The 21,164-nt window shown below is 39.1% G+C and overlaps 1 protein-coding gene across 1 annotated transcript; it reads left to right on the top strand.

Moving 5' to 3' along the window:
* Positions 1-517: 517 nt before the first annotated feature.
* On the top strand, positions 518-15,646 carry OPN3 (opsin 3). Its single transcript, XM_042824285.1, has 4 exons — positions 518-869; positions 12,033-12,352; positions 13,353-13,604; positions 15,351-15,646. Exons 1-4 carry the CDS (start codon positions 518-520, stop codon positions 15,612-15,614), a joined length of 1,188 nt encoding a protein of 395 aa, XP_042680219.1. The 3' UTR covers positions 15,615-15,646.
* The last annotated feature ends 5,518 nt before the right edge of the window (positions 15,647-21,164 follow it).

Raw genomic sequence — 21,164 nt, 5'->3', positions numbered from 1 at the left:
CCACCTGCCCCACAAGGTTACCCCTGCCAGGACGCTGCCAGCCGCGGCTGTTTGCAGCCACCTCAGAGTGCCACAGGAAGCACCTTGCTCCTGTGCGCCGGTCCGAGACAGGTGTAAGCAGAGACTGCTAACTCCGCCTCACTAGGAGATGCACACACCAAAAGAAGCCAATCCTAACGTAAACTGTTTTTCACAGTAAGGGCTTTCACTGGTGAAACATCTGGATGTTGGCTTAGCAGTTTCTAAATCTTCCTGAAGCACAGCTGAAAGATCTGCCCCGCACGGACGGCAGCCTCACCGAGCCCAAACACGCGGAGCATCCAAAAGCAGAGGCCATCCTCAAGCTAACCGCATCCGGGCCGCTCACGGCAGCAAGCGGCACAGCGAAGCCGGGGAGGTGCCACGCCGGGGGCGAAGGGCGCGCCCTCCGTGGGCGGGAAGGCGGAGAGCGCTCCTCCTCCTCCTGCCGCCCAGGATAGCGGCCGCGCTCCGGCCGGGCTGCAGCACGCGCTGAGCCATGCATTCGGGGAACGGCACGGGGGAGACGAGCCGCTCGCAGCCCGCGGCGGCGGGGCACGAAGTGCCCGGCGAGCGGCCGCTCTTCAGCGCCGGCACCTACGAGCTGCTGGCGCTGCTCATCGCCACCATCGGCACGCTGGGCGTGTGCAACAACTTGCTGGTGCTGGTGCTCTACTACAAGTTCAAGCGGCTCCGCACGCCCACCAACCTCTTCCTCGTCAACATCAGCCTCAGCGACCTGCTGGTGTCCGTCTGCGGCGTCAGCCTCACCTTCATGTCCTGCCTGCGGAGCCGCTGGGTGTGGGACGCCGCCGGCTGCGTCTGGGACGGCTTCAGCAACAGCCTCTTCGGTGGGTGCCGCCGCTCCCGTCCCTCTGACCCCCTGTGGGCCTGGGTCCCTTCCCGCTCCCTGCCGCCCTCCCGGGGATCCCGATGGTTGCGCCCCCGGCGAGAGGAGCTGCCGCCCGGCGGCCGTCGAGAGACACCTTCTGCCCGGGGGACTGGCGGCCGAGCTCGGGCGGAGTTGGTCAGCAATTGGTTCCTCTCGGGGCGAGAGGAAACCTGTGGAGAGCGGCGAGGACGTGGTTAGATGTGCCCGTACGGGCTTAGTGAGCGTAAAAGATTGTTTTTCAGCGAGAAAACGCTACTGTGTGTGGATAAAGGATATGTACGGTTTCTTTAGCTCCAGCTGGTAGAAAACGGAGTGCTTGCTCTCAGTATCTCATTTTGCTCCGCGAAGGGTGTAGCCTCCCCTGTATTCAGACTTCACCTATAAAACTATTCAAAACGTGGCAGCACCTTGAGGTTTTTTTTTTCTCTTTATGAGAAATTCACTGTGATTTTTCAGCCACAAGTGAGTCACAGGGGTATTTGGGCAATTGTTGATTGCTGTGAAATGAGATATGACTGCTACAGAGGCACATCCATCTAAAAAAGCAAACCAATAAACAAAAAGCCAACCACCACCAGCAACCCACACATTGGGTCTCAGTTTTCTTTCCTGAAGTTTTTATTTGCCCTCTACAGAAATTTGCAGAGGATGCAGCCCAGCTGCGTTTTAAACAGATGTGCTATCTGTTAAAAGAAATAGATTCCGTTTTTTACTGACAAAGGATGTTGTAAAAAACATATTCATGTTTCTAATGGTGAAAGGCAGCATTCAGTTCATTCAGTCAACCAAAAACATGGTTTTTTTTCTAGCAGAGGTGTTTTGATGAGAGGTGGGTCACTGTGTGCATGCACGCAACATGTACTCCCAGAAAGTTGGTGTTATTCAGGTTAAAATAATTAAATAAATTAAATATATATATATATATATTTTGTAAGAATTGCAGTTTTCCTGCCTAACTTTCACTTCACATAACTCAATAGTTTGCTTTTGGTGGGCTGCTGGGAGGAAGGTATGTGCTTCCTCTTGATTGATTTGGCTACTGTTAGATAGCACTGCCAAAATGCTGGATCTTGGAAGGCAAGGTGCATTCAGGAGGCAGTGAGACCTTTGTGCAAGGTTTGGCATTGCATAATTTTCACTGTGCATTTTGTTTCCTTGGGTTAGAAGGGAAAGTACCAGAGAACCCAGCTAGCATGGGGCTGTCTCCATCAGACAGCCCACTCAGATACTTGGAGCTGATTCTACTGGGCAGCTGAACATTAAGCTTGCGCAAGAGAAGTTGCGTATTGTTCTGTTCCTATCTTTATCCTTTATGTTTCACGTAGGATTTTTGGTGAAGGCATTTTGTGTAGAGAGTCAAAAAATAAGATGCATAGTAAGGGCAATGAAAAAAGACTATGGTAATCATCTCTTATCTTCTGAAGTTGGAATAGATAGAAATAATGAGATGTGAAATGTTCGATCATACATGACTTTTCATTTCTGTTTTTAGCAATATGTTATGTCACTATATATTCCATGTTGATGCTTTCTTGCATTGCTTTGATATAAAACTTATTTCCAAAGAGGTAAAATTCATGGGTCTTATTTACAGAATGATCCAAATAGCATTTTTATTTGCAAAATTACATCTTCTTGTGCTTGATTGGTCATATTATTTTCCTCTTAGGTAGTGTGTGCAAATAATTTTTTAATTGATGTATTAAAGTACATATTTGTGTGTACAGTCTTTCACGTATAAGAGGATAGTAAGTGCACCACTTAATTCAGGCATCCAGTATTCCTGAGCACTGCTTCATTCAGCTGCCTTATGAAGTAACAAAAAATTTTCACTTGAATATTATAATTTGACTCTAACCTAATAAAGTTAATTCCAGTCGAAAAGTCCACATTTTTACTTCCAAATTCTCCTCTGGAAATACTAAGATTGTTCTCTTCTGCCAGTTAAGATTAATAGTTCTACACCTAACTGAGTAGGACAACAGAGGCATGTAAATACTGGGGAAAAGAATGCCCTGCAGGTAGCATCTTACTTTGCTGTTTATCATCTGGACTACTGTCACCACAGCTTCTGTTTTCCATTTTAATATGCCTATGAAGAAAGCAATGACTTAAGGATATTTTTCTATTTTGGTGTAATTAAAGAGGCTGATTGTAGATTTCATTCAGTGTAACCAGGTATTATACTTACAAATACAGTTCTCTTTGTATATAAAAGCCCATGTCAACTATTTTCTTGAGGTTAGGGATGGCAGGGGGAAAATAAAATATTGGAATCTTGTATGCATCATAACTAGTAGTTATTAAGTGTAGCACATTTCTTTTGAGAACTTCTGTGAATGCTACTGTATGGGAACTTCGGAGTCATGGCCTGAACCTCTGATGGATCACCTGAGGTGAGCCATGAGTCAGCCAGAGGAGCACAGCTGAAGGCAATTCACCTGTGCTGCTGGAAGGGGTGGAACCAGGCTCCACCCCTCCTAGACCTATTTAAGAGCTGGCTACCAGTGGGGAAGGATCTCATCTGGAGATCCCCTCTTCTGGTGTTTGTCTGTAGGTGAGCCTAGCATACGGGTAAGCCTTCCATTTATAGTCTCTTATTATCTTAGTCTACTTTGCCTAACTCTTCTTCTTTTTGTGATTATAACATCTTAATATCTATTGATTATACAGCTACGCTATCTGATCAGATGAAATTGACAGCTTAAATTGACGTTTAAAAGTAGAGGCCTTGCTAACTAAGCAAGATAGTTGCAACTTTGAACTTCAGTAAACCAGAGTGATCTAGTGAAGACCTTTCTAGAATAAAGAGGAGGGAAATATCTCTGTGGAGTTCATTCACTCATAATAACAAATACTGTGAGGTTACTTTGCTGCTGTGAATATTTGTTTGCTGGATTTGGACACATTTCAGCTCATTTCATACCAAATGACCAGAACCTGCTTATTTAATGTGATGTGATTATATTCTTGATTTTTTATTTTTTTTTTTTCTCCTTAGCAGAGCATCCATGAAATCAGTCTAAACTGACTTCTGCAGTTAGAATAGTTCAGATGAAAAGGTCCTAAAAAAAAAATTGAGTCCAATGACATGACAGCTTGAGGGCTAACCAAAAAAGTTAAATTCCTCTTGAATGTTTGCAGGCATGGGTCATCAAGCACCTTGCTAGGAAGTATGTTCCCATGTTCACACTTGTAGTAAAGAAATTGTTCTGAAACTCTCCCCTGGTACAGGTTTTTGCAGTTTCCATTTGGTTGCTATATCCTGTATTGGTTTCCAGGAATGGTTTCCTCCTCAGGAACTTGAGAGCAACGTCACTTCTTGGCCTACTGTTCTGCGAACTAGTCAACCCAAGTGTCCTCATAAGGACATGCCTTCCAGAAATAGTTGCAGAGTCTGTAGCTGATGTATAGATGAGAACTGGGAGGAAAGCTTTTAGATTTGAGATGTATAGGGCTGAAAAGCACTACCACTTCTATGCCTATTACTGCAGCTTGTTCTAATAACCTGTTATCATGCTGAGTTGCAGACCCTATCCTACCTCTGCATTTGACTTCTTCTGGTCACAGTATTATTCAAGTGATGAATTCAAACTGCTTCCTTGAGAAAGTGAGTGGAAACAATTTCAAATAGTGGAATTATATTCACTATTGATTTTATAGCACTTCAGTCTTGAGCAAGTTAGGTTTTCAGCAATTTAGACTGACTATGAAATCGTTTGAAATACGTGATTAAAGCTACTTTAGAATAGTTGTGACTTTCGTTTTAAACTCAGAGTTTTTTCTCAACAAGTTTTGAAAATCAGATTCTTTCCAATTACTGTAGCTAATAATCCAAAATTAGGATTCATTTTGAAAGTCGTTATTGTGCAGCTGTATTTTTGTCACCTATAATGTTGCAGATAGAGCATGTGGTTAAAATAAAGTGGTAGCATTTGCTTTTTCAGCAGTCTTTGTTAAGTGATGATGAAACCTGTTTGTTTTGAGAGCCCTCTCTGCATCTGTCATAGAAATTTTGCACCCAAGAATCTGAATATTACCTTTGCAAAAGTGTTTCTGATTGTAGCAGCCAGTCTGAAAGACTGAAAGCATGTGAGAGCTGTAGGCTCTGTAAGCAGACTTAGACATTTTGAAACTTTTCAGTTGAGAAGGAAGTAACAGCTACAGATTGTTTGTCTGTCTAGGGATACACAGCTATTTTTGCATTCCTTGCAATAGTTACTTATGCGTTATCATAACTTCATCACTGTGCAAGCCTATGTAGCAATTTCTGCTTTGGTTTTTTTTTTTGTGAAAATTGGGACTTACTACATGTGAGACAAGCTGTAGTTTAGGTGCTTGTATCATCACAGCAGAGATCATGAAAAGAGCTTCCATATGCCACTGCACAGCCATTCTCAGCGCTCCATGTACCAGAGGAAAATGAGTACTGACAAGTTTAAGTTTCGATGACGTGGTAGTGTGTCTTGGATAATAATCCCCATCTAGCGTAGTTTACTGAGTTCCGGCACTCATTTTTTAACAGGTGCACCGTCCTGATGGAATAAAATAGGTACTCAGTTAAGTGACGTTTAATCTGTGGGATTCAGCTTTCTGTAGAGTTGTGCAGTCAGTTCAATACTGGTGCCACTGAGCCTCTCTGGGTGTAACAGTTTGTAAATCTTTTCCTGTCTATAGTAGTCAACCAAGCTACAAGTAGTAGAGATCTGTGTAATCTCTAGGTCTGATTATGTTACACAACTCACACTTTGAAGGTTTTGTGTTATTGAGAGTGTAGAGCTTTGGGTCTAAGAGTGAGAAAAGAAACTTGACAGTTAAATACACCCAAATGTCTTATTTAATAGGCATGGTTCCCCCTTTACCTGAAGTATTTCAGTTGCAGAATAACTGGCTAAGAGCATAATAATCTTTGTCGGCATCTATTGGCTCTTCACAAATAAGATTTTAAAATGATAGTGACTGTTGCAGAACATGATGTGTGCATCTCCAGGTTTATCTATTTTGTTTCTACACGCTGTGAAAGAATGCTACCATGTAACACCATTTTGCATTACCGATATATGTTACATGCACTGATTTAATATCAGTAAAAGCATTTTGTTACTTGGCAGAGGGTTTTAGGATCTTGTGTTACAGACAGCTGGAGACTTGATCAGCATGCCTTCTGCATTAGCAATTTGTTTGCGGTGAACTAATTGCTTGCAGGATTCAGTGTGGAGGAGGTGATTAATTCTGCTGTACTTTTATACTTCAGATGTATATAAAATACACTTTCAAGTCTGTTCAGTCCAGAAGAAGTGATTTTTGCCTGCCTAGATTGGACTGCAGTTAAAATTTGTTGCAAGAATAGGAATGGTAATGTGTTCTTTGACAAAAGACTTTGACTTAGAAGTGAACCTCATTGCTGCATTAGGTTGTAGTTCTCTTGTAAAGCTGCTCAGTCCATCTGAAAGGTGTCACAATATTTTGTTCTAATTAAGATTTAGAAAGTTAGAGTATACACGCATTGTATGGAATGATACACTGAAGCTCAGATGGATCATAGAAACAAAGACTTGTAGAATCACCAAGATTGGAAAAGACCTTCAAAATCATTCAGTCCAGCCATTCACCTGCTGCCAATACTTCCCCACTAAACCATGTTCCTTAGTAAAACATTTAAATGCTTCTTGAACACTTCCATGGACAGTGACTCTACCACCTCTCTGGGCAGCCCTTTCCAGTGCCTGACCACTCTTCTGGAGAGTAATTTTTTCCACATGTTCAACCTGAACCTCAGCTGTTCCTCCTAAGACTCAGCCCAAAACTGAAACACAGTACTCCAGGTTTAGTCTCACTCTTTGGCACTCTGTTGAGCTCTTCTCCACGATGACTTACACTGTGTAGCTGGAGGTATTTCATGATTTATCAAGAGTAATGTGACTTCTGGAAAAAGGGTATAGAAAAGAGAGAAGTGAAGAAATCTACACCAAATGCAGTATTTCAGTAGGAAAGTAATGGTTTTTTTTGTTTGGTTGGTTTTAATTGGTAAGGAGTAGTGAGCTGTTTTTTATTTTCAGCTCACCTACTGGAGAAGAGGAACGGCTGCAACATAGAGATTGCATGTTAATAGCTGAAACAGAAAGACTTTTGTTCTGCTATGTTTGACATACACTATTTAAATGAGAGTGACTCCTCTCATACCAATGTAATTGTAGGTTTAATTCAGAGTTAAAACTAGTATCTGTAATTCCTTGACGCAGAGCATTTATAATTTGTACTTAGGGAAAGAAGTATTCTAAAATCTAAAAATCAGAGAAATATTATCTGTAAATACTGGTTAGTCAAATCTTCCAGAAGGAGTTTGGAATTCTCTGATTCGCTAGTAAATTAAATCTATCTTCAGAATATTGAGCCCTAGTCTTGGAAGAGAATAAATACTTTCAGTTAAAAAACAAATATTTTTAAATGCATGTTTTGTTAAGAGAATTAAAGAATTGAATTTTCATATTTCCCTATTTTGCTTGAAAAAAAAAAAAAAAAGTGCAGTTTCTCATACCAGGGATTAATACCCAAGTAATATCCATAATGGCTTTCTGTAATGCTTTTTTTTTTTTTTTTTTTTTTTTTTTTTTTTTTAACACTTAATCAGTATATACTTGATTATATTAAAATGTAGAACTCATTCAGGATGAAATCTACATCATTTATAGAAAAGCTGCTTAAAGGGGAAAAAAAAAAAAGAAAAATTCAGTGCTTTCCTCTGTGCTGGGCCACAAAACCTGATTCATATGTGGGAAAAAAAAAATGGAGCTATGTACATACATAAATAAAATGTAAGGTAAGTTGAAGCATTGTGAGAGCACAGGTGATGCATGTAGCTATTGGGCTAAAAAAAGATTTTTCTAGGTGAGAATTGCCACTATTGATCCCAATCAAAGGATGGCATTATGCAAAGCACTGCATTTCTGTGGAGGCTGCACAAGAAGCCCTGCATCCGGGTGCTCTTGTCAGAACCCTGCCAGGATTTGGCTTGATCTAAGTAACACCTTTGCATTCAGTGGTTACAATAGGCATTTTCATTTTGTGGTGCGGCAGCTGTGTATGGCCATCCAGAATGTGGCTTGCCTTTAGTGTCACTATTGCCACTGCTGAAATGCACCACCCATTGCCTCACTGTGGTCACATCCACTGTTTGGTGTCCACAGACATTCAGCAAGTGTCAGTGAATGTCAGTGGGTGCCGTTTTGTCTGCATGGAGGAATTCAGTGACACTCCTTTGCTTCATATGCGCTTCCATGTCAGATGCCATTCTGTCAGACTGTGTCTTTGCTGCCTCTGTCACACAGCAACAGCATGTAAGGGAATATTGGCAGGAAGGTTTCAGCCTCTACTGCCGTACCGCCATCTACATTTGACATCGTGGGCCACATAGGAGGTATTACTTTCAGAGCAACCCTTGTGTGAATTTTTTTTCCCTACGTGTGCCTGTTCTGCGTAAAAGTATGTGTAGAGTTCCTTTCTTTCCTGCATTAACAGCTACGAGTTCTAAGAGTCAGTTGACTGTTCCTGCTGCTCCACATGGATGTTGTTCCACTCAAACTGCCAGCTCAGCACTAGGGGAGAATTGTGGCATTAGGACAGATGTGTTGCATACCTGAAGAATGTTCCATTTACTTGATATCTGAAGTGCCGTGGATCTAGCCTTTGAAAGAAATGATCCATTCTGCAGTGTTATCTGTAAAAGAGAATCTACAGAAAGTCTGACTAGCCAACATAAAGTTAAGTAACAGATGCATGTAGCCATTTGTGAGATATTGAGGACAACGAATAACCTTCTGCTGCCCCCCGAGCACCAGGAAGGCTTAACCTCACAGGATACGTAGTCTTATAAATGATACCATCAATACTAAGGATAGTTTCTATAGCATTTGCAGACATGTACTTGCCAGCCTCTGTGGTTGAGCTTATGAATAGTTAAAGAATATGTGAATGCTAGAGAACAGGTGGAAGGTAAGTCCTGGAATCTTTTTGTAACTTGACTGCATTGAATCGTAGCTAGATTCAAGATAGAGATATCAGTATTAAGAATTCGTCTGTAGTTGGGTGGGGGCCCCAAACTCACCTTCTGAACACTGCTGGCTCCTGATGAAGTTCTGTTTCCCCTGGAGCTGCCCTGGCTCAGGAACTCCCTGGGTGCTACCAGCCCTGTGCAATGCACATGCACCACAGAGAGCACCTCAGTGAGAGTGGGCAAGTTATGGAAATGATAAAACATACCACTTCAGAGCAGATCTTGGTATTCCTTTCTTTACGGTTATTTCTGCTTATCGTCTACCCACAAACAGGCGGGCATGGCTCCACTGCACATAGGACTTTTGTAGGACAAAATTCTCTACATGTTGACATATCTCTACATGTTGACATTTTGTTTCAAACTTTCTTTTTTATGGTAACTACTTTGACTGCTTTGTATGCTGTGTTACAGTAGAGATCCAGCACCGAAGAGAGGAATGTAACCTGATGTGCTCTGACTGGCATTATGTGCCTTATGTCATCAGACCCTTCCCAAATACCCAGAAAGTCAGCACTTGCATTTCAGTACACATTGGCTAACAAGTTCCCTTTTTCTGGTAGAAAACTCAAGTTTCCTTTTAAGGAGCACTGGCTTCAGGCTTGAACTGAAACTATTTGAAGAACTATGTGCAAGTTCCACTTCTTAGGGATACTGAACTTCCAGTGGCTTTCTTGAAAATGTCAAGGACTCAGTAAATTACTCATGCTGAACTGAACACCTGTGCTTTCAGATTGTTCAGCCAAGTATGTGTGCTACTGATTTTGTCATTGCCAAATTCAGTGCTTGCATATAAATACATATGTAAAATATTAAGCGTATATGGGGGTGCTACTTGTTAATTGATGTTGTAGGTACCGTATTTATCATCTTGATGTCCCTGAGCTTCTAATGGAACAGAAAGAAGTGATGCAGACGAAGCGATTAAACTAGGAATGTGTGAGGCAGAATCCTCTTGCTGTACATTGTTCACAAACAAAGCCTCATACACCAGATAACCTAACTTTGCCCAGAGTTGAATGATGTGACTTCTCCTCCATAACCACATCTGTGGATGATTTTGTTACCCATCAGGTAAAATTTTATAATTCCTGGTCTTTGTGTACAGAGCACTGGGAGGTGATCTTACCTTACCTTGTGTTCAGGAAGTAGACTACATTTATTTGTATAAAAAATTCACCTATATGGGTATAACAGCATAGAATATCACATATATAATTCTATTATTTTCTAATTCCTGCTAAGATCTTAATTAAAAAACAAACAAAAGAAATACAGAAAAGAAAAACCTCAAGTCTTTCAGAAACCTTCAAGTTCACATTTTATAAACCAGTTTCTCTTTAAAGCCATGAAAAAGAAACTCATACAACAATGACTTGCACAAGAAAAAATTAAACTATACAAAACTATGAAATCAATAGACCTTCCTTTCCGCATGTCCAGCAAGATCTACTTTTCTTTGTGCTGAAAGTTTAAAGATAACACTGACAAAAAATGTATATAATTAAAATTTTGGGAAGTTAATTGTTTTATTTCATGATGAGCAGTAACAATGGTGTCACATTTTCCATTAGAGTGTTAATGTTGCTAATCAAGAAAGCTTTTTGAACTCGTAACCTTTTTAAAATGAAAAAGATCCTTAATACTTGCAGAATAAAGCAACTTTTCTAATAGAGATCTTAAAGCGTGTCTTATGAGATACTCAGTTAATCAGCAAAACCAGCATACTATCAACAGATTAAATATTTCCCTAGATTTTTTTTATTCTTACTTGTCTTCCTAAAATTCACATTGCTGATGCTTAAAGACACTATTTTAAATTTGTATTGCTTAATGCTTACACTTTTTCAAAGTGAGATGAGAAATTTATGATATCCTTTGACAGTTTTTGATGAATATAATGATTATTCTCTTTTTAGCAGATCTGCACATTTAACCTTCTCATAGCTGTGTAAATATGTATTATGACTGATATGAATGCAGTTGCAGAATTGAAACATTGTGTATGTGTGATAAACACTCATGCTTTTTTTAGATAAAACGTACACACTTGAATATATTCAGTGCTGTGAAAGACTTTTGTGTGTAGATTGTGTTGTTCAAAAGGCTGCGTGTATGGTGTCTGAATCATACATATTTAAGCTTACTGACATGTGTATAATGAGAAGATTTGTCCTTGATCATTAAATTTCACAGACCACTCAAACTGAATTTCTTATATTCTAATCAAGACAGGATTACTTTGAATTCATTAAATTATAAAAGTGTCTGCATAGAATAGTTCTAAGAACTGGAAATGACACACCATTTCTGTCCTGACAAATTAAGTGTGTAGTGTATTAGAAGTGGACAGAAAAGGACAAGAATGCAGAAATAATAATTGAAATAAGACTATGCTATTTTTATGGTCGCAGCAAGATAGAAAGGGATGCACAAAATAACCGGATCTCTTCCAGACGGAACTCCTTCAGCAATGTAACACTTTGCTTTGGCAGTTGTTTTTTGGAACAGAAAGACTTACATGAAATCTGTAAAGAATCTGGAGTTCTGCTAGTTATTTTGTTCACATTGCAGGTATATTTCAGTGCTTCCAGGTCTTGGATGCTTCTGTTGATCTAAGTCTTGACTCTGAATTGCTTGGATTCCAAATAGGTTTTGTTATTGTTAGTTCTTGCATTTTGATGTGAAAGCTTTTTCTTAAAAGATGAAAGAGGGGAAGGAAGGAGGGAAGGAAGGAATCTCAGAACGTGGGAGCATGAGCCCTCAATAATAAACTAATGTTTAGGGAAAAGTACTCTTTCTTTTCGCTTGTTCTGCTTTCTTTTCTTGCCCACCATAATGGGCCATATGCAGTGCCCTGCTCTGAGTAGTTCTGAAGTAAGAGGATCTGTTTGAGTTAGTGGATAGTGATTACAGAGTTGTCACCAAAAAAGTTTATTGGTGTTAGATTCATAATATGAGCCAGCTAGTTTTGAATTAAATGTTTAATTTGCTACAAAGTTATCTAGAGAACTTCAGTCTAATATACAGTGTTTGTGTATGATTTAATTAATTTTCCTTTTCTTACAGGAATTGTTTCAATTATGACTCTCACTGTTCTTGCCTATGAACGCTACATTCGAGTAGTCCATGCAAAAGTGATTGACTTCTCTTGGTCTTGGCGGGCTATCACATACATTTGGCTTTATTCACTAGCCTGGACTGGAGCACCTCTTTTGGGCTGGAACAGATACACACTGGAAATTCATGGATTAGGTTGCTCAATGGACTGGAAGTCAAAGGATCCCAATGATACTTCCTTTGTGCTACTTTTTTTCCTGGGCTGTCTGGTAGCACCTGTTGTGATCATGGCCTATTGCTACGGCCATATTCTATATGCAGTAAGAATGGTAAGTTGATGGAAATAAGACTTCTGTGAATGAAATATTTTCAGTGAAATGCTGATACTGTATATCAAATTTGGATCATAGCCTAAGTTTACATTCTCACTTCCTGTTTACGTTTCAAGACCTTGATTTTTAGCTATGTCAAGAACCATTAGAAAGGGTGTAGAGTTGAAGGAGAATCAACCTAGAACTACCAAAGTCTATTTGTTAAGTCATTTTACTGGGCAGCAAGTTATAGATAAATGTCAGGTTAGGGAACTGTTTGTGCTTACCAATCAATGACAGATCTTTCCTTAAAAAGAAGAGAACTTTAGTTGCAGTTCTTATCATTAAATAACTATTTCTCTCTCCTCCTTGTTTTCCTTGAAAGGATAATTGTGTAAAATTATTCCAAGCCCTGTTAAACAAGCTTTCCATGTTCAGGCCAGCTCTTCAGGTATTATAAAGTATTAAGTGTTTCATATTGTGTGGATAATAAGTCTAATGATGTTGTTCAAGTTTGTGATCAACAGTAACAGCAAGGCTGACAGCTCTTGCAAAGAACATTCACATACATGTCCCATTTTTCTGCATCTTAATCACATTAACTCAGGTGACTTTGGGAACCAGCTGCCTAGAATTCTGCTTTGGAGATTTTATAATTTCAGAGTGAAAAACTAAGCGGCAGAGAAGAAATCTATTTATCCTATTGTCATAAGCAATCTTTAGAGGAAAGAAAAAAGAAATTGCAGTCTTACCTAAGTTTTCAAACAAAGGACCAGTAAATATAAACCAAATGTGTTCATGTTAATGGATTAAAGAAAGTTAGATCTCTGAAGTTTTTATATACTTAATATACATAGTAAAAGTCTGGGAAGCATGATGCAAGCTTTCAGAAGAGCTGCAGTTCATAAAATGAGCATATAGCCATGTATGCCTAAAACTGTTAGTGAACTAGTTTTTTATAAATATAAATGGAACTGTTCAGTGATTTTACTTTAGCATTTCCATTTGTCTTTTACAGCTTCGATGTGTGGAAGATTTTCAGACTTCTCAAGTGATTAAACTTCTAAAATATGAAAAGAAAGTGGCTAAAATGTGTTTCTTAATGATCTCTACCTTCCTTATTTGTTGGATGCCTTATGCAGTTGTCTCCCTCCTAGTAACATATGGCTATAGCAACCTTGTAACTCCCACAGTAGCTATCATCCCATCTTTCTTTGCCAAATCAAGTACTGCTTATAATCCAGTCATCTACATCTTCATGAGTAGAAAGGTAGGTACAGGAGGATATTGGAGCTGGCCTTGAGTATGGGTTGCTAAACTCCACAGGTGGAGAGGGAGGAAAGGGGTTGTAGAACTGTTGAACTTCATTTAGAACCTTTACAACAATCATATTCCAAAAGAGTATTATCAATTGAGTGATTTTGATATAGTGGCTCTAGCACTGTACACAGATGTCAGACTGATTTGTTTAATTTAATAAAGATTTTCTAGGTTCTGATACCCAGAAGCAAATTGAATCAGTACCAGATACAAATTCCAGTAAAATCATAGCCAGGAAAAGAATGAATCAGCTAAGTGTTTATACTGGAGTTGCATCTAGAAGCACTTTTCTCTTACCTCTAATTTCAGATTAAGACCAAAGTGGTAATATTTTTGCTTATCTTCTGGGATAATTTGGGAATGAGAAAACAATTCTTCACTGTTAGGACCTTCTTAAATCTGATCTATGCTTCAATGCTATTCAGAAGTACCACATTAACTCTGAAATATTCAGGGCCTCCGTATGACTATTCTGCTGTGTTTTCACATAGCTTCAGATCACCTTTCCTTGTCTTTTTAGGTTCCCTTCCCAACAAGATCTACTGCCTTCCCATATCAGAGTGGGGTTAATTTCTTATTAAAATCCTTGTTCCAAACTGATTTGCTAGAGAGTTTATTGTATTTTGCTAGAGAAACCAAGTCACTGACAGTGTAGGATAATATAGAGTAATCCTTAAAACCGCTAACTGGAAGGTAGAGCTGAGAAGGATGTCCTACTACTTTGCCAGAGAAAAGGTGCTTGGGTTTTTTTTTGGTGTGTTTTCTGTTTGTTTGTTTTCTTTGTTTGTGTTTTAAGTGCTCTCCAAGAGCACTCCCAGCAATACCTTATTATGAGTTAAAAGAAGATGCTGACATATTTCTTGTAAAAGCAGAAAATTTCCCCAGATGGTCATACTTGAGATTTAGATGTGCACAGATGTGGAACTACTGAATGGATGCATCTTATAAGCCCTCATACTTGAATACTTTGCTTTGTGAAGGTGAGACCATATCTGGAGCATTTAGAACAATGCTGCTTCTGAAATTATCATTTTGTTTATTGATGAGAGTTTTCACTGAATATCTTGCATTTTTTTGTCTCAGTGTAGAACAGACTACCTGTGTCAATAGTGACGTCTAATCTGAAGCTGAAAGACTTCCTTCCCTGTTCAAAGGGAACATTTTAGTTTTGCATTGCTGACTTCTGAAGTTTTATTTTACATTGTTATTCAATGATTTTGTTAAAATTCCAATCCCTTGAGTAACGTAAATGGGAAACTTCACCTTCATTTAATTCCCCTTTGCCCTTTGTTCCTTCTTTCTGTGTCCTCTGATGAAGTGCTTCTGAGAATATTTTTCCCCTGCTCAATGAAATTTGTAATTTTTTAAATACTCAGATGGAACAATACCTGACATGTTCTGAGGCTGAGTCCTTTTGTTCTTTATTGATTGCAGAGCACTGGTAAAATATTAAATTGCATTTTAGTACCTCTGCTAGCTGTGTCATCCTATGTCTTCCTGGGTGCGTGGGGGAAAAGTGCTTGCTAAAACGCCACTGTGTTCATCACAAAATTGAAACCAACTGAGAACAAAGAGGGGATAAGGAGAAATTGGTTATTTTGAGCAACTTATTATATTACTCTCTTCACTGGATCATACGTAATAGTGAGCACATAGTTACAAGTTGTAATTTCATTCTGTTTATTTCCTCTTGCAGTTTCGACAATGCCTTTTGCAACTCCTGTGCTTTCGCTTGATGAGATTCCAGAGGACCATGAAAGAGCCTTCAGGAGCAGGGAATGTCAAACCGATACGACCAATAGTGATGTCTCAGAAAGTAGGGGACAGGCCCAAGAAGAAAGTGACATTCAGCTCTTCCTCCATCATTTTTATTATTGCCAGCGATGATGCTCAACAAGTAGATGATAACAGCAAACACAATGGGACAGAAGTAAATGTCATCCAAGTAAAACCACTATAGGGATGAGCTACATAGACATTAGAATCTGAACTCCAGTCAGTGACTGTTTGGGCTGAAGACTGGTTTCATTGATAGTGCCCGTGGTCTGCCAAAGGAAGTCATATTAAACTGTGAAATACTGAAGTAATTCTGCATCAGAAGCTCTGTAGGCAGTTCAGTTTTGGTCACGATATAGATATCTTCACATCTGTGCCAAACTTGATGAATGTTTTTATTCTGAACTTTCTTAAAGCATATCATAGTGCTTAATGGATTGTACTCTGCCTGGAGGCCCATAAAGAGAGAAATCCTGCTGGGGTCTGTGCTGGGACCTGTCCATCTTTACCAATGACTTGGAGAGGTGACAAGTGCATTCTTGTCAGCTTTGAAGACAACACCAGACTGGGCATGAACAATCTTTAGACTCAATGATGGGACTGCCATTCTGGAGAATGTGGTCAGGTTGAAGGAATAAGCTGACAGAAATGTTACTATATTCAACAGGGACAAGTGCAGAGTCCTGGGCTTGAGGAAGAGCCATGTGCAGCACAGCAGGAAAGGCCCTGGATGCCTGGGATGTAGCTCTGTGTAAAAGGACCTGAGCTCCTGCGCAGCAACAAGCAGGGCATGAGCCTGCAGTGTGCCCTGGGAACAAGGGCACTGGCATTCTGTGCTACACTGACAAGAGCAGAGCCTGATAGATTGAGTGAAATGATTATGCCCCTCAACTCAGCTGAACAATCCTATTTACACTGCATCCAATTTTGGAACCTCCAGTACAAGAAAGGCTCCTGTAAACTGGAGTGAATTTATTGGGTCTGCCAGAATTGTCAGGGTTTGGAGCACTTGGCCTGTGGGGACCGTCTGGAGCTGTTTGCAGTGATGAAGCCTGGAGAAAAGAAGTCTTCAGGGGAATGTAATGGCAACCTTCCAATAGTGACAAAGCAGTTTTCAAGAAGATGGAACCAGGCTGTTCAGGGTGATACATGCTGAAAGGATAAGGGATGAGCATGAAAAGGAAATAAAAAAAAAAATAAAAAAAAATAAAAAAAAAAAAAGCTTTTTAACTCTGAGAACAGCCAAGCAACAGGTTAGACTAGAGAATTCCTAAGGTTCATTCAGCCTAAGTTATCCTATGATTTCCTAAACTGCCAGCACTTCCAGTGCACAGAGTTCTTAGGAATGAGGGAGAAATATTTGAAATTGGCTGGGTTTAGTTTAGTTTACTTTACTTGATGCTTTGCAGGAAAAAAAAAAAAAAAAAAAAAAAAAAAAAGGTGATATCCACAATGACTGGGGCAGCGGTAAAACCAAAAGCCACCTGTCTGTGTGTCCGTATGTACTCAGCAAGCCATTCTGTTCTTGCTCCCTGGAGGAATTCGTGAGTTGTGTTGTGAGATACAAGTCATACAAATCAAAGCTCAAATGAAAAACAGTCAGTGAAAAAGGATTACCAGTTTTGTTTTATTTTTGCTTGTTAGTTTGTTTAAATATGTACTTCATGCATCTTTACCCCGCATCCAGTTATGATATATATTTAACAGGAACCTTGTGCTATATTAATGCTAATCTGCTCTGGCACTTTGGGAAAGTAATGACTAAGGAAGAGCAGGGGAACTTTTGCCTCATTGTAGTGTGAGTAATGATTGTCCTATTTATTGTTCAGTAAACAGAACGGAAACATTCTGAAAAATTTTTCTCACCTTTGTAAATGTTGATGATATTGGTTGACAGTGGGATTCTGCTCTGGGCAGGGCTGCCTGTCATGTTGGATGAGTAAGTTTGAGAACTAATTTTGAGTTATGGGAGCTGATTCTCAGTCCCATCTATTACACTGATACGATTTATTTGCTTCAGTTTAATAAATGTGCATTGTGAATCTGCAACATGCAGCTTTTCCATCTTGGTGAAAACTGTGACAGAAGCTATTAAGAAACTACTTGCTTCCTCTATGGGTAAATCTTTGAGAGGTATAAAGGCAATGTGAAGAATAACTGCTATGACCAGGAGCCATTGATCTCATGGTCAAGACGAAAACTTCAAAAAAAGGAAAATCAGACTCCAAATACAGAACCTTTTGGCCTCAATCATTGAGGATATCACAGTATTCCTGGGAGTAGGGATTGATGATCTCAACTCAAAATATATGTTTGTGCATGTGCTTTTGAAAAGGCAAATTATTCATACATGCGCCACGTATCTAGAACATCAGCACTGGCTCTGCATCATGTTTGAAAGTACTTTTAGAGTGCACTCTGTTTTCTAGATTAAATTGCAAACTAAGAGAAAACATTACTCATCTTTCATGTTATTTTTGTTTTGCTGTAAATGCATAGATAAATTGTCCTAGGATGTCAAGGGTTCGCCATTACAAAAAGCATATTCATTTCAATGCCAACAACTTTGTTTTCAGCTAATGATCGCTGTATCTGTGCACTTTTATATTTGCAAAAAAGAGAAAGATGTACCCTAGCATTGCATACAGTGATTCCATCCTTTTAACAAAATGTTTTATATCTTAGTGTTTCATGTATGTTGAGCCTTCAATAAGTGATTAAATTTATTTTATTTATAGTAATGTGTTCTCAGTGAAATATTTTTTTCCCAGAGAGAGGAAGATGGTTTAATACCATCACCTGTTGGAGGCAGCTTGAAGGGTATCATTAGGCACTGAAAACAAACAAACAAACAAAAAAAAACATTTCAAGAATGCAATTGATATTTTGTAGAACAAATACGAATTTGGTGTAAGGAGAAACTGTTCAGATTTCCAAAACTAAAATTTAAGTAATTCAGAGTACTGTACTTGGAATTTTTAATAATTCATGTAAGACAAGATATTTACTGTGACAATACCCTGGACAATTAAACTTATATTACAATATAGGAAAGCTAATCAATAAAAACTATTGTGAGTTTGTTATTTTGGCTACTTAATGTAAATTGGTGGCCTAAAATGGTAAAATTTGTAAACTGTTTAAAGTAACTTGTTCTTGCAGCCCTGAAAAATGTCACTAGATTTACAAGCACTGCTGTGTGCAGTTAGCATGCTGTGGTCCCAGTTATTCATATCTTAAGTGCAACTGTTTTCTGTATCTGCAGCACTGACACAGAATTCACACCCTGCTACAGAATTAAGTATTGTAATGTTCGATCTTGAGAGCGTCACCAGACTTATTATTTTTACTATTATTTTGTGTGTGTGTGTGTGTATTAGTGGAAAAGTATGCATGATGATTCAGCTAGAATGTTGTTTGTAACCTCTGAAGTGCAGGAGCCTAAAACAGTGAAACTGTCTCCCAACAGCCAGTAGTGCCTCTGCACTCTGTTGAGATACATTTCTACATCTCCTTCATATGCTCTGTTTTGAGGCAGCCATGAATCTAAGGCTGTGTGTCTATGGCCCTGCCAACACAAGGACTCTGCTGCTGCCCTAAATTTCATGAAGACTGGAAACTATGGGATATGTGATGCAGATGTGCTGCAGTTTTATGACCTCCTCCTTTCTCTGCTCCTAGAATGTGCTAGATTTATGCTGAATGTAAATGTCTTCATGCAGAAAAGTTGGGTTTATAGTACTGAGATATTATTTTTCACCACAGCGATTAAATCTGTGAGGCAATCAGTATTCACAAACATTATTCTTCATGTATCTGTCCTTTCCATAACAGCAGTAGAAGACAATGCTGTTTCCTGCCAAAATACATCAGCAACAGCTAAGTGAAATGGGTATTCAAGTGTTGTGTAGTGTTCTTTATGGATGGTTTAGCACAGCTTTTAAGAATATATTTATTCTGAGCTTGTATCAACAGCTTTCATCTCAATAACAGAATTTGGTGTGAAGTTTTGAGACTCAAAGAAATGCGAGGATGGAGCAGAGAAGGAATGGGAGCATAGAAGTGTGTTAGTAGCTGGGGGTACTTTTCCTCAGGGCCGGGAAGTAGTGATGATGCTTTTGTCTTTGATGAGACAGGCATCCACTAATTTCATCAATTACAGTACCTATCACTGCTGATGTGCTTTGGAAAGCTTCTTCTATAAAATATAAAGAGAGTGCATTCATTTATCAGAAGAAAATAATCTGAAAAATCAAGAGTCAAAGATCTGTGAAGATCTTAGTGTGGAAGACACTACAAACTCAAAGCCTGAGAAAACAATTTGTTACTCTTTTCAGACCTTAGTGAATAGAAGTGGCAATGGAAAAAGAAGCAATAAGCAGTATGGAATTTTCTACATTTGCAGAAAACTTTTTAAAAAAAGTAGGCAGTAGCAAATGGCTTAATGGAGAAGGTTCAAGAAAAAGCACATAGATGAGTAACAGATCTGTAGGCCTGGCAGACATGATACACGCAGAATGGCAGTGATGGATGTGGAATTTGCTTTTCTCAGCAGCAAAGATGTATTTAGTAGCTTGAAATGGGAAGAAGAGAGAGGGCTTGGGCATGGCAGTTTGTGTTAATGGTATTATGTGGCATTAATGTAATCTGTGCTGAGAATTAATGCCTGTTTCACTACAGTTAAGGAGCCCTATTTTTGACTCCTCAAAAGGGAAAGAGGAGAGGGTGAGGTTGGAACAGTTCTCTCTCTCTCTTTAACAGATTAATACTGAAGATTTACTTGTAACAAATTAAATTGGAAGAGGAAATTAAATTGATTTTTCACTACAAATTAGAATTCAGGCTATTAGCTACAGACTCAGCATCTACATGCTGCCTGGACCTGGCTGTTGTACCAGGTGTTTCATTGAATTTTCAACAGTGCTTTTACCCCCTCTTGTGGTTAGCTCAACACCTACAGTAGAAGATCCTGTCTTCATAAAACGTATATTTTCCTTATTGCATTTTCCCTGTGTATGAGAAGATTTGCTAGGTCTATTTAACATCTAATGTATTTTGGTTCTGTTGCATGTGGCTCTCTATTGGAAAAATAATGGTAATGACACATTTGTAGGAAGTCTGGTCCTTTATTATGGTATCTGGAAGAGGTAATGTCTTTGCATATGTTGGTAGAACGCTGCTTTTTATAGAGTGTGTAGGTGTGGTGCTGGAGCAGTGTGTTAAAGTGTGTCTATTTTTTCTTTGCTGAAACTTTCTCCAGAGGAAGGTGGGATTGAGGTTTACATGAGAAAGGACAGTTAGCCACATTGGTTTTTCACCTGTCATTCTTACAGATAAGTGAATGAGACTGAGGCCAGGATATGATGCAGACTTAATAAATTTTATCTAATAGGCCTGGTGTGTAACAGAAATGATGCTTGCTGCCACCCTCTTCTTTATATTGACTGACTTTTGTTACACTAGAGAGTTTCTGGATGTCACTGAAATGGAATTTTGTTTCAATTATGAGTGGATCTGAGGCAAAAAATGAAAAAATACTCTTTGTTTTACATATATCTTTACCTTCATGGTTTATCTAATGGACTAGTATCAATAGACACTCAATACCCTGTGCCTTTTCTTTGGTTTCCTGTGCTGGTATGAGTGGTGTACTGAGTGCATGTTCTAGGCTGACTGATGTATTGAATTGTGTCTGTTCAAATTCCATCTGAAGTTGCCTTTTACTATGGCATGC

This window comes from Centrocercus urophasianus, unplaced genomic scaffold, assembly GCF_019232065.1.
Source record: "Centrocercus urophasianus isolate 14NV4802_14NV808 unplaced genomic scaffold, USGS_Curo_1.0 seq_10, whole genome shotgun sequence".
NCBI lineage: Eukaryota > Metazoa > Chordata > Aves > Galliformes > Phasianidae > Centrocercus > Centrocercus urophasianus.
Note: the sequence above shows the minus strand (reverse complement) of the source record. Positions and strands in the feature narration are given on the sequence as shown.

Bases quoted from the DNA above. Each gene is read 5' to 3' on its own strand.
- OPN3 (XM_042824285.1), top strand. From the start codon at position 518: ATGCATTCGGGGAACGGCACGGGGGAGACGAGCCGCTCGCAGCCCGCG. The intron at 12,353-13,352 runs GTAAGTTGATGG...TGTCTTTTACAG, and splicing joins TTCTATATGCAGTAAGAATG to CTTCGATGTGTGGAAGATTT. The intron at 13,605-15,350 runs GTAGGTACAGGA...TTCCTCTTGCAG, and splicing joins ACATCTTCATGAGTAGAAAG to TTTCGACAATGCCTTTTGCA.